Source organism: Cavia porcellus, unplaced genomic scaffold (assembly GCF_034190915.1).
Source record: "Cavia porcellus strain 051 isolate PalLab524CR breed Dunkin Hartley unplaced genomic scaffold, mCavPor4.1 scaffold_23, whole genome shotgun sequence".
NCBI lineage: Eukaryota > Metazoa > Chordata > Mammalia > Rodentia > Caviidae > Cavia > Cavia porcellus.
The window spans coordinates 26,441,604-26,455,762 of record NW_026947506.1 but is presented as its reverse complement, the minus strand read 5'-3'; the positions used below and the strand labels follow the sequence as shown (position 1 = coordinate 26,455,762).

Here is a 14,159-nt window from a genome sequence, read left to right as displayed (position 1 = left end):
GTCAGAGTCAATGGGTTAAGGTGACAGTGGCATGGTACATGAAGCTTTGCCTGTCCCCAGGACCCTGGCCACCCTGAAAGGCCATTACTAATTCATATTTCCAGACAGCTTTTGCAGTTATCCCTACCACACAAATTAATTGGAGGGATTATTGGAGGCCATGGTAGGAATGCCAGGTAGGTATGTGTTCCCTAAGAACCACAGGATTCCTTTTTCTGACCTGTTACTATTTGAAGGTCTACATACCATTGGTTTATAGGAACAGTCTAGAAACACAAGAAGAGGCTCAGACAGAGCTGGGTCAGGGCTAGTTGGTGTAAGATACAGATACAAATTCATTAACATACAGTCAAGTAATGTGCCTGTTGTGGGTTGGTGGTGTGGGAATGCAGGCTGAGAAAGGGTGGTGGAAAGACCTGGATCCTGGTAACCCCAGGGAGTCCTTGACACTACTCACATATCCCCTGGAAAATCCACTGCAGTGGGAAAGAATGCTCTCTCTACATCAGAGGCCATTTCTGGAGAGTAACCCTATTGACCCCCATCTCCTCCAACTCATTCATTCCAGTACACTGAGAATCCCTTGAGCTTGGCAATTTCTGAATGGAGAACCTTATTACTCAGTGAAGAAAAAAAAAAAAAACAACTAAATTGTTTAGTGAAAAAAAAAAGCATGTCATTTTGGAGGAATTAGTTTGATTCATGTAGGCAAATCTATCCAGGAAGTTCAAAGTGAAATTTATCTTGGCCATGCCCTGCAAACTGCCTGAGAGCTACCCTGTGCAGAAGTGACACACAGTAATTTCAGAATAACTGAAATTACTACTTCAGGAGATGTGGCAATTATCTTTGTCATCCGGAAGGTGCATTTTCTTATTAGAACTAAAGTTTTTAACTTGGCTTTTAGCATCCCTTGTATGCTCTTAATGTCAAGAACAATTTCTCTGTGATAAGTTTCCCATCTCTTCATTTCATAGCAGTCATGTTGCTGGGCACTGGTATGCTTTTGCACTGGACTCCCATTCCTGATGACCTGGATTTCTTGTAAATTAGCCCTTGGAAAACTCATGAGTCAATAATAGTGATTTCCTTGTTAACACTTAAAACATCAAAGTCAATAATCCACCAGAATTTGAGCCATGAGTCAAAAATACACACCACACTGAAAAGTAAGAAGACACATTCTCCATCAGCCTACACTGTATATGGAATTCTATTAGCAGAAAAAGAGTCCAAATCAGAATGAATTTGTCAGGCAGTGATGGTCCAGTGAATTGACTTTCTGTTCTATCTACTCTAATATTTTTATGTACCTGAAACATAAACATGCCAGAAAGAAAAGCGACCAAAAGAATGAAGCTGGCATGGGAAGAAACTGCTGAGTATGAGGTCCTAAGATTGTCAGTAATTCAGACCAGGAGTCTCCCCGGTAGCTGTTATTTGTGCTGCAGTAATTGCTGGTCATCGGGGACACTGAGTGACCAGCAATGACCAGAATGAAGGAGGATAAGGGAAAAGAGAGACTATGAAGCACAACTTGGTGGAGGAGAAAGCATTTTTCTGCACAAATAACAACTCTGACAGAAATTGTTTCAACGAATGTGTCCAAATGGAACAAGATTCAAAATAAGGGAAAAAAGACTCGTAAAAAGGAATTAGGGTGACTGTTGGAGATTACCAAAGGTTTATTTGGAATGACACAGCACTGAGAACATAACTGTTACAGATGATTTGTGGATACAGCATACACCACCTATTTTCTTTCACGGTGACTTGTGCAAATGAGTTGCATAAAGAGAAGAGGTGTAAATATATAGGAGCTCTTTTAAATTGGTTCTTTGGGCTGGGATTAATATGCCCCATCTCGTAGCCAATCTCTTAAAGGCAGGAGGGAAGATCATAGCTGCTCCTCTCAGACTAGCCTTCCTCCAGCCAGAGCAGCTGGCAGCTGCGTGATAAGGCCCTGCTCTTCTTCAAAAGGGCAGTAGCTTGGATATGCTGTCATCCCATCCTGAAAACCGCACATGACAAACATGGATACCGTGAACTTTTTTGGCAATGGGATGGCTGGTTTTGCAATTGTAATGCCAGACAGCGTAAGAGCAACGCATGTATCAATGACACTGGGCAGCAAAGAGCTACAATGGAAACGAAAGAAAGCAACTATGTATATGTAGCCTTCTGCATACACATAGATCCAGCAGCTGGGGGAACTAGCTTGTGTGACAGTGTGTCCATATACGTGTATATATAGGTGTGTTGGAAAAGACCACTGAAAACATTTGCAGCAGATAATTTTAAACACGGTAAACTTGAAAGGGAGAGAGAACGTGCTCACACCTGGGCAGGGGAGTAAGATCAATTTGTACTAAGGGAAAATTCATCACATCTTCTGCAGGGCAGACACTGGATATCACACATTTGGTGCAGAGAAATTAAGGTCCAGTCCGGAGAAAGCTATTTTAGAACTGGTGGGAGAGCAGTCAAGTACAAGAGTGTCCACAGCTTGGACAAAGCACAAACCAACTTGTTATGGACCCCATGGGAAGAAAATGAGGACTTTTTTTCCTTCATGTGTTTGTTTTTCCCGCTTACATTTTCTTTTTCACACATGCTCTACTGATAGGTCTTCCCAATCTTTGTCTGGCATCGGTCTGTAAATCGTTAAGAGCGTAATAGCAGAAGTGAACTCTTCAGGATGTCACGAAGGTTTAAAAACCCAGTCGGTCAGCTCTTTCGGTAACAACTGCAGTTCTAGTCCAGGCGCCGGGTGAAGTTCTCTGGAAAGAGGCCTTTGTAGGCAGCCAGGTCTCTGTGCTGAAGCCAGTCTGATTCCTTTACTCCCACCAGCCAGCCTGCATCCTGCAAGACAGTACAGGTGGTCAGGACCCAAGAATATGGAAACATGCACTGGCATTAGCCAATCATATTGAGGTTCTGCTCATCATGTCACAGAACATGACAGTGGTACGATGGTGTGATTAGTGGCAAGGCCTGTCACAAATAGGCTGGTGGTAAATAAATAAATAACTAAGACTAAGCACTTGAAATTATTTATGTGCTGTATGAAGTATCATTGAATCAAGACTAGTGCTGATATCACAGTTTTGTTTAATGCATAATTACCTGATATTAACTGGATTATGATACAAGTTATTAAGGAAGAGTAAAGCCAGTAGTTATGGCAGAGAAGGAATATGCCCTGTCCTGCAGGTCACAGTGAACTTCGGCATAAGAAACCTTAGTTATTGTGCTATGAGGTCATAGAAAGTCTTGCATGAGGTGGGATCAAATATAGACTGAATGCTTAAATTTAAAAATTAATTACAGGAAAAGGCACATTGCTAAGAATCCCCCTCAAAATCATTGCCCTCACTTCAAACACAACTTATTTCATGGTTCTTGCTGTTTTCTGAAGCAGTTCTGGAAGTCGTCTTTTGTGAGTGTCTTTATGAGCTGTAAATATATGAGCTGTAAATATTATGAGCTGAAAAATACTGTAAATGCCACTGCCAAGTGTCATGCAGTGGGAAGGCAAGGTTGTAAAAACATTATAGTGTGTCCTCATCCACCTTCTTCATCAGATCTGGCTCTTCTCAAAGTCAAAATGACCCTCAAAGCTAAACATTTGGAATCAGTTTGGACATCAAGGCAGCCCACACAGCATAACTAAAGACACTTAAGAAAGAGGACTCTCAGAACTGCTTCAGAAAGTGGCAAAGATGATGAGGTATGTGTGTTGGAAGGGAAGGGAAATATTTTAAGGGCGATAAATGGCAGTGTGTCTTTAAGTGTAATAAATTTTAAATTCAAACATGCACTGAAGTTTTCGGTCATACATCGTGTTTACTGTGTAAACTATAGTTAACTGAAGATTAAAGTTAACGTTCTGATTTTGTATAAAACATTGTCTATGGACATCAACTACATTATGGTAGTAGTTTTTATGGAATTCAAGGGAAATACATAGCTAGAAGGAATGTAAGGGTCACAGTGAACTCAGGCTTGAGAATCCCTTATTAGAATATCAGGTTGGTAAGGCCTTAGAGGGTCTTGTATTTCAACCCCAGGTCACTTGCTTCTCAGAAAGTACTCACATCACAATTTCAAGGAATCACAGGATTTACCATCTACTGACAAGCTAGATGTGTGTTGCCTGACACTTCTCTGGTTGTTGTTATTATTAGTACCTGGTTTTTTAGTTTTACATGAACTACAAAGTAGTTAAATGTTATGGGCTTCTTCTTGGAGACATTCTTAGATATTTTTATGATTCAACCTTTGTCATATAGAACTGTCATCATAAAAATGTATTTGGCCACAAAAAGGTTAAAGAACCCATATGCAGGAGGTCATACAGAATTCAAGGTGATACTTAAAACAGAGAAATAGGGTTGCTTTGAACCCTTAGCCTGAAGAAGTCACAGAGCCCAGCTGGAAGCAGCTGAGTTGGAACGGCAGGAAATGTGCAGATTACACAGAGTCAAACTCATGGAAAATGACTATCTTTATTACGTTAACAATGACAGGAAAGAGACCCCACTTAAGATGAGGGATGGCTAGATTTAATCGAAACCAATCACCCTATAGGGTTCAAGTACATCAGATAAAATGAGGTTTCAAAAATTAAAGGAAGAAACTGAATGCATTCCCTTTTGATATAATCTGAGACTATAAATTGAAGCTGCCATATAGGCAAGAAATAAAAGCCCCCGACAGGCCAATTTTTGAAGAAAAAAAAAAAAAGAATAAAAATGATCCCATAAAATAACTGGCAATCTCTTGCTGATGAAGAAATGTGACCTCTTTAAAATTATAATGTCATATATATGAAGGATGAAATTATACTTGAAGTAAAAGATGATAACAAAATATTTTCTGAACATTTTGTGTGATTATAAAAAGGTGATTTTCCCCAAGTATCTACATTTGATTTTATTTACAGTGTGTAAAAAATTTAATGGGACCGAGAACCGTTAAGCATTTGAAAGTGGTTTCAATAAAGAAAATGAGTAAAAGACTTCTACAAACCCATAATAAAAATATATTCCAACGCATATATTCTGAAATGCAACCTAATGTGGAAAGTGAAGGATATTACCTGATATCCATCTTCAGTGGAAGAAAATTAAATTTTAGCTGTTTAAAATGCATTGTAGACAAGGACTTCCAGTTCCAATAATGGCAGAATAATTTATATTAAACAAACGTTTCTGTACCAAGTAATAATAAATGTTAAAATAGCTGACTATTTCTACATAGATGTGCGTATACATGAATCTATACATAAACTGTTATAAAATATTTAAAATAACATAAATGTATATGTAATGAGGTGGGCATAAATCATGGGCACTAACCATTTGGAATTATTTATCTATTTATTTATTTATTTTGATACCAGGAATTGAACTCATGACCTTGAGCTTGCCAGGCAGGCAGTGTGCCACTGAGCTATATCCCCAGCTCCTGGGCACTACCTATTTGAAGGCACCAAGAGTGAATGAAGGTAAACACAGTGGAAGGATATCTAACCTTTGCAAAGAGGGAGCTGCAGCAGATGAGACTTACTCTAACACAGCCTTTCCCTGAGGACTGTCCTCAGTATATATGACACAGTGCATTCAGCAGACAGAGTTCAGAGCCATCAGGCAGCTGTATCTCTATGAGGGGAATATCCTGAAGAACAGGGAGGCACAGATCCCCAACTATAGAGAGAAACTTCTCTAAATTCCTAGGCTGAACCCCAGGTTTGTCTTTATAAGTGACACTCAAGAACCCTGGGGGAAAACAACAGTGGAGCAGTTGGAAACCTGAGCAGAGATCTTAGGACTGCCAATGGACGGGAAGAGGGAGGAGCTGAGAGTCTGAGGTAGGAGGATAAGCCCTGCAGGATTTTTACTGACATATCGAGGAATCCATATCTTGGACATAGAGCATTTCAGGAGTAGAAGTTTATGCTAAGACTAAATACTTTCACCTTAACAAAACACAACATGAACTTCCACAAATAATTACCATAAGTAATTATCCAGTAATGTCAACCAATGCCTGATAGAACAAAAAGAGGCTTCAGATACAGAAAACAGAAGCCATATTTGTACAGTGGTTTACGCAACCATTAAGAAACATAAGGAAAAACCAGAAAAATCGACCCAGACACAAAAAGAAAGCAAGAGAAATGGTCACATTTTTGGAAGTAGCAGTAAAACATTCAAAGTAGCTTTATAAATATGCTCAAGTACTTAAATTGAAAGATGGTAATGATAAGAGCATCGATGGGGAATCTCAAAACAACAAATGGAAACTATAAGAAGGAAGAAAATAGGAAGAAGGAAGAGAATGGTGTAAGAACAATATCTGAACAGGAAAAGTTACTGGATAAGCTTAATAACAAATTCAAAGTAATAGCAGAAACAGTCACGGTTACTAGGAAATGGGGCAAAAGAAATTATCCAACCTGACCACAAATGAGAACTATCCACTGATCAAAAAGAAAAAAAACAGCATCTTAAACATTAAGAAATGGAATATAGTGTAAATGAAAATTTAAAAGGAGAGGAGAATGTGACAGGAAAAAAGGAAAGAAATGGCTTCAAATTAAAGCTTAAAATTTTCCAAATAGAATGAAGAATACTAGGTGACAGTCTGAGGAACCCTAAGTGTCAGGGAACCCTAAATGTAAAGTCATGAAACACGTTAGTCAAACTAACCCAAACCAAAAACATACAGAGGAAGTCTCTGTCTGTGTACAGAGAAACAGTATTAAATAAATAAATGATTGCTTATTTCTAATTATAGAGACCAGAAAACAGATGAATATCTTTGAAGAACTGAAGAAAAAAAGTCATCTGAGGATTCTTTTCCTAATGAAACCATCATTAGAAATGAATACAAAGCCAGGCGTGGTGGTGCACACCTGTAATCCCAGCTCTTGGGGGCTGAGGTACGATCTATGTAAGTTCCAGGCCAGCCTGGACTATAAAGTAAGACCTGCCTCAAAAAAAAAAAAAAAAAAAAAAAAAAAAAAAAAAAAAAAAAGATTATGAATGGAGACATTTTCAGAAAAACAAATGCTGAGAGGATTTGTGGCTGGCATATCAATACGACAAAATGTAACAGAAAAAGAAAATTTTTTTTGTCTTTTTCCTTTTTATCGGTACCGGGGATCAAACTCACGACTGCCTGCTTGCAAGGCAGGAGCTTATGCCACTGAGCTAAATCCCCAGCCCCTATATTAATCTTTTCAAAGAACAAATTTTTGGCTTTACTGACGATATTGTGAGGCTCTATTTTATTTTATATTTATTATTTTCCTTAGTTGTTTTATGTTTTTCTCTTCTTTGTTTCTTTAGCCTTAAAACATAGAATCAATGTGACTATTATGAAATGTTTTGTAACTGATTTCTTTGACCTATGTATTAGTTAGAAACATGCTTTTAAATTTTTTAATATTTGGACATTTTAAAATATATTTTAAGAAGTAATTTCTAATCTAACATTATTATGGCTCTTTCATTGGTTGATTATGCTGGCAACTGTATTACCTGTCAAAAGACAGAACAAAATATTGGTCATCTCAAAAGCAATAATACCTAAGTATATGTTATAGAGAAGGTTGATAAGTCTCTTAAAAAATATTGGATTCATAGTAGTCATAATTCTTTTCAGAAAAACATTTTTATATTTATATGCAATTTGCATATCATTTCAGGAGTTCACAAATCCCGTAAAATTTGATCAGATGACTCTTCTAGGAAAATTTATTTTTTAAGGTCTTAAGGATTTCTTTTGAATTGTGATATAATTTAAATGCTGTACAATGCGGAGGTGATGGGTGTACAATGACTTTTGATGGATGCACACATACATATAAGCACACCTGCTCTTCCATACTGTTGGGTGTGAATGCAAATTAGGACAGCTACTATGGAAATCAGTGTGGAGATTCCTTAAAAACTAAAACTAGAAATTCCATTTGACCCAGTCAGTCCCCTTTTAGGTATGTTCCCCAAAGAGTTAAAATCATTGTTTGAAGATACATGCATACCTATGTTTATGGCAGCACAATTTTACAGGTAAACCTTGGAAACAGCATATATGCCCATCAACAGATGAATGGGTAAGGAAAATGTGGTATTTACACCATGAAATACTACTCTGCCATAAAGATTAACTTGGGGCATTTATAGGTAAATGGATAACTTGAGAAAATAATGTCAAGAGAAGTAAGTCACATACATATCAAATATCATACTGCTTCTATTATATGATAGACTCACACACACACATATATATGCTCACAAATAAAGAGCAAAGTAGAAGATAGATAAATAGGAAGTAGGCAGATGTTCAAATAATCCCTCAAATTATCTATTGTCATGTTTCAAAAATATTTTAATATATAAGCTAATTTGTTTCATTTATACAACTAGTTTTCCTTAGTTCATTGAAAGGAATATTTTCTGCTATTGTGTTTGTTTCTTCTTTGTAAGAGAGAAGAACTGTTTTCATCTGCCTTGTACTCTGAATAACTACTTTAAAGACAAAGATACCCAGCATATTAACTATTGTTATTATCTTACTTTGTTATGACTTTTCTTTTTTCTTTTTACTTTTTTCATTGTAAAGATAAAAAACAGAAAAATCAAGAAGTAAATAACAACAACAAAAGCAAAATGACAACAACAAAAACAATAGTAATAAAGGATTTCAAAACAAGTTGACAGGAACTTAACAATGGTTGTTATATTGCATATTGTTATCCTTCAAGTAATTGCTCAGGCTACCAGATACAGGCATGCAAGATTGGTCACACAATATAATTTCCCTGTGAGCAGTTTCTTTCCCTTTTACTATATCTATTTTAACTTTTGGATCCATGGCTTTACTTTTTCATAAAATAAAAAAAAAATTAAACAGAAAAACAAAAAACAGAATTTCCATCTCGCTGGGAAGTACTTCCATGTTCTTTCCCAATGAGCCTCCATATCCCTACAGGCAATTACTTTTGAAGAGGATTTGTCATTCACACACATCTCTGAGTGACAGTGTCTACTTCTTTTCAAGATGTGACTCTCCACCTTCAAGGTGACTCTCCATGACAATTAAGCTTGAATGTGCCAACTTGAATGGCTTTGGGATCTACCTTAGGAACCGGTGGATTGCATCTGTAGGTGTGTCTGGGTGGGTCATGGAGGCATGACCTTGGGGTCTATGCCTGGTACTTGGTCCCTTCTTTCCTGGTCCTGTTCCCACGATTTGCTTCCCAGCTGGCCATGAACTAAGTATCTTTGCTCCACCACATTCTTCTCCCACGATGTTTCTGGGTTGGAGCCAACCTATCATGGACTGAATCCCCTTAAGATATGAGCCAAATTAAACTCTCCTCATTTAAATAGTGATGTTGGGTATTGTGTCCAGCAATGGAAAAGCTGATACACTAACCCTCCCTTTACCTAGCGTTCTATTTTTAAGAGAAGTTGCACCTAAGTAACTCAGATGTTTAGTCTAGTCTTTTGTTACGTTTACAGACCCAAAATATCCTATGACCCATAGAATACATTAGAATACACCACACCTCTCCTTATTCTTTAGTTCTCTACATAACTAACATGCAGCATGTAAATAGATTTGAGGCTTAGCACACAGAAAAATAGTATGTTTGTCTAAAGAACTGCAGGAACCAGACCCAGGAGGTCAAGGTCCACTGAGCTGTTCCAGCCAGAGAAGAAAGGAGACTCTCCTTCCTGTTCTAGATGACACTGCTGTCAGCACATAGCTCTCCTGCCCCCAGTCCCTGCTTCTTCCTTTGCTATCCAGATTATAAGCCATTCTTAAAAAATTCCCCAACTAAGATAAAACAGGGAAGCTGCATATGACACTCCAATGTGATTTGATTAGTTTTTCCTCCCAAAGTTTCCTTTCTGTCCCTGAGTTTCCTGAGACAATAGAATGACAGCCCTCTCCATCTTCCAGAACTGACCCTCAGATAACACTGATTTCTTTCCCATCAACTCTCCTGATAATTGGCTTTTGAGTAGCAAGCAGCTGAATCTGAGTCTGCTAAGACATAGTATTAAAGACAAGAAAAGGTCATCAAGTTGTGTGAAAAAGAAATAGGGCAATTATATCTCAAAGGAAGCCCCAAAGCACGTTAATAAGCCATTAAACCCTCCTCAGAGTCGGTCTGTAGCATCTTGGAAAACAGAAATGCCTTTGGGAAGCCAGGGTCCAGTGGTCTCTGCGGAACGACCAATGCGGGCTGAAGCATCTTCCATTCTTATCCTTTACCTGGTCAGCTTCTGAATCCGAGGGGACCACCAGCACCACGTCACCCCTTTGGAGGGTAAGTTCATCAGAATTTGCTGCCTCAAAATCATGTAGTGTTTCCACCTAAAAATACATATTTGAAAATAAGGAGATGTAAAATGAGTTTATAAAAATCCTAGCTGGATTATAAGCAGGTATACTTAGAGTGCTTCTCTAAAAGGGATAAAAAGATCAAGATGCATGGTGAACCCTGCTGTGGTTCCAATATGCTTTTATCCCCCAAGGTTCACGTGTTGGAGATTTAAGTCTTTGATGTTGCAATGTGAGAAGTGGAAGAACTTCAAGGGGTGGAAGCTGTGGGAGGTCACTGGGGTACAGCCCTCTAAAAGGATTAATGTCAGTCTCATAAGAGCTTAAAATTCTGTGAGATTTTTATGAAAGAGTAAGGCTGGCCCTTCCTCCCTGCATTTGTTTCCTGTGATATCTCCCTTTGGATGGCACCATCTACCTTGTGACACAGAGAAGGGGGCCTTCACCAGACCACTGCCAGGCCCTTGGACCCCTAGAACTGTAAGCTAAATAAACCTCTTTGCTTTATAAAGCACCCAGTCTTAGGTATCTGGTGATGGTAACAGAAGACAGGCAGATAGACTGCATTTCTTCTTTATGAAAGTATTGCTATAGTTCTTCCTTGTCTGGTGCCATTTGGAATGAAGGGGAAGCAGTTCTGAGAAAGAATGTGTCTATTACAAGAAGTAAAATATAGGGAAACTAAAGGTTGGAGACAAAAGGACTCAATGTAAACAAAGGGCAGGTGGCCACAAGGCGGCCAGAAGGACCTTGTAGAGAAAGCCAGGAGGCAGTTCCTGGGAGGCCTGGCCTGCAGGAGGCGCAGCCTGGGTGTCCTCCCCTGGCTTCTGCTCCATGGCCAGCTCCGGCGTCTTGCCCGTGGGGCCTGCAAAAGCCACATCCTCAGGGCCCTCTTTGGTCTCTGCACCCAGGCTGGTTTCATGTTCTCCATCACCTTCATTGTTGGAGGCAGGCTCGATGACCACGGAAGGAATGACTTTCTCCTAGGGTAAGAAGAAGGTGCAGGAATTGGGACATATGCTGACTGTTTCCTCCATCACCTGCCTCTACTCCTGAATAATTCTCCCACACCCTATTACCAACCCGCTGTTTCCCCAATTCCACAATCTTTCAAATCCTGGTCGCTGCTGGGCCCTGGCATCCTCTCTGTCTGTCCAGAGTACCAAGCCCTTGCTGTAGCTCATAGCAGGACCCTGCCACAATCCACCACGTGGGAGAGGGAGGTTTCTGTGGACCTGGAGAATGGTGGCCAACCCAGAGGAAGACCGAGCGCATCATGAGGGGCTGGGAACAACCCTGGAAAAGGAGCTGGTCTCATTTTTATAGAGGCCATTCTGTCCCTGATATGGAGTCTATGAGGTAGTGACTCAGTGTGGCTCTGAGTCCTTAGGGGCTCACTCCCTCCTGAGGGAGGAACCGAACCCAGAAACAGTCTCCTGGTGAGAGGATCTGGCAGTGAGCCTGGTGCCTGGATAATAAAATTAAGCACACAGCAGTAACAGCAATATGATTTGACTACTAATGTGTTCTCGCCATGTGGCTGGCAGTGGACTAAGCCTGGTATGGATGTTTTGTGACTTACTCTAACAGCCCTATCTGTCATATTCTCTACTTCTTCTCGCTCCATCCCTATCTTTGATTTTGTTTATTTATTGATTTAGGTACTGATGATGGAAGCCCGGGTCTTTCCACTGAGCTACATCTTCAGGCCTTTTTAGTTTTCATTTCGAGCGGGGATCTCATTAAATCATTACAAACTTGTGATCCTCTCAGAATGCTAACATCACAGATGTGCACCACCACACCCAGCTTCGTTTCCATCTTTTTCATCATCTATGTTTCTCTCCCTCTACCCTTCACCACTTTATTCCATGGTCTTCTTTTCCCCTTTCTGTGCTGAGGCCCTATCAGCCAGAGGCCCTGGAAGCCCCCATGCAGTGTCACAATGGTGATTTCAAGAGAATGCTGGGATCACACTTTCTGAGACTCTAAAGACATATAATCTTTTTGGTGGAATGAAGAATCACAAAATGGTTACAAACCCAATCCACATGAAAGAGTCATCAAGTCACCACCAAGAACCAACAGCCATGGTTTTACTGGAAGTCCCTTCAGAGGGACCCTCACCTGAGGTGCTGCTGCTTCTGTCTCTGCTGCTGCCTGAGGTCTGTCACTGTCCAAAACCTCAGGGATTTCATTGTCAACTGTGGCCTCCTCTGGACCTTCTCCTTCTCCAGCAGGAACCACTGCTTTCTCGGCCTCTGACTCTTCCACAGAGGCTCCCTCGGCAGGCACCGAAGTCCCCACGGCCACATCGGCATCCAGTCCAGGTACGACCTGAAGGCAGAAACTGGACAGGTCATACTTGTGTCTTCACACAAGTATGTCTCTGCTGTCCACCTCTCTTCTTTAGCTCTCAACAACTTAGGTGATATGATGAAAAGTGTGTGTTTAAATAAAAACACCACTAAAGTAAAAGACACACTGCCATGAATCCCTGTCATGACAATGCCCGCCTTGTTCTGAACAGTTACCCAGTCGTTCTGGCCACTTTCCGAAGCAGTTCTGGGAGTAACTCTTTCCTGAATGTCTTCAGTTGCACTGTCATGGTTGTCTTGATGTCCTGAATTGATTCAAAATGTTTACCTTTCACTTGTCATTTCGACTTTGGGGAGGAGCCGGAAGTCGCGAATACCAGATCTGGTCAGTGAGGTGGAAGAGGACACATCGTGTGTGAGGCTTTTATGGGCCTGCCTTCCTGGTGGACAGCACTGGGCAGCAGTGTTCACGGTATTTTCAATCATACCTTCTAAAGACACTCAGGAAAGAAGACTTGCAGAACTGCTTCAGAAAGTGGCAAGAACCATGAGATCAGTGTGTTTGGGGTGATTTTGAGGGAAGGATTTTGAGGGAAATTCATGGCAATGTGTCTTTTAACGTAATAAACTTTTAAAATGCAAATATTTGGGTTTTTAAAAATCACACTTCCTACATTCCTCAGCTTTCCTTTAAGTCTGTGTACCAAATGGAATTTGAGGAACCATGACATGCAGCATTCCTGACATACTAGCTTTATGGTAACTGTGGCCCCCACACTGGAAGCCATTTCCATTTTGTTAGCTGAGTGCAGATGACATGGAATGAGCCCTGGGTGACAGCTGACTCAGAAGACTGAAGAAGCCCAGCCTAGAGGTTGGCCGACAGAGGAGTCACATCCATGAAGCACCCTCATCATGCAAAATTAGAATGTAGAAACACTGCATTTTAGTGTAAATTTTAGAATCTTTGAAGGGGAAGGTTCCAGAAGTTAAGTCACTTTTAAGAGAAAAACCGAAGGGTTGTGTTCTCATGACAGCTCTTGAGATGCAGAAAAAAACATATTTTTGGTACACACATACAAAGTATAACTGGTATCTCCAGCTCCCAGGCCACAGACAAGCTCATAGCTTTATTGCTAAAGAAATTTGAAGGTTTTACCCAGAACATTCAGAATCTAAGCAAGATTCTTTCTAATTAGAAGTGGTTCATAAAAATAAGGTATGCACAACTGACTTGTAGGCTCAAATGCAGAAGTGTACGTGTTCATACTTCTGAGTTATATGTGTCCAATATCTGAGAACTCATACCTACGAACATGCCAGGGGTCTCAAACCCCTTGAACCAAAAAGGCTCTATATACACAAAGAGAGTATGTGTAAACTGGGTTTATATCACGCGCGCGCGCACACACACACACACACACACACACACACACTGCTGCAGATCAAAAAAACACATTATGTTAAATCATGAGCTAT

At 40.1% G+C, this 14,159-nt stretch overlaps 1 protein-coding gene across 4 annotated transcripts in view; it reads right to left on the bottom strand.

The window, feature by feature from the left end:
• Positions 1 to 1,655: 1,655 nt before the first annotated feature.
• Amph (amphiphysin) overlaps positions 1,656 to 14,159 on the bottom strand; it is a 211,326-nt gene continuing 198,822 nt past the window's right edge. For all 4 annotated transcript variants that reach the window (XM_063233940.1, XM_063233941.1, XM_063233942.1 and 1 more), the window contains 4 exons: positions 12,490 to 12,699; positions 11,112 to 11,345; positions 10,294 to 10,395; positions 1,656 to 2,862 (listed from right to left, as the gene is read on the bottom strand). In XM_063233940.1, the coding sequence (XP_063090010.1) occupies positions 2,755 to 2,862; positions 10,294 to 10,395; positions 11,112 to 11,345; positions 12,490 to 12,699 (654 nt within the window). In that variant the 3' untranslated portion in view covers positions 1,656 to 2,754. The remainder of the gene's footprint in view (positions 2,863 to 10,293; positions 10,396 to 11,111; positions 11,346 to 12,489; positions 12,700 to 14,159) is intronic.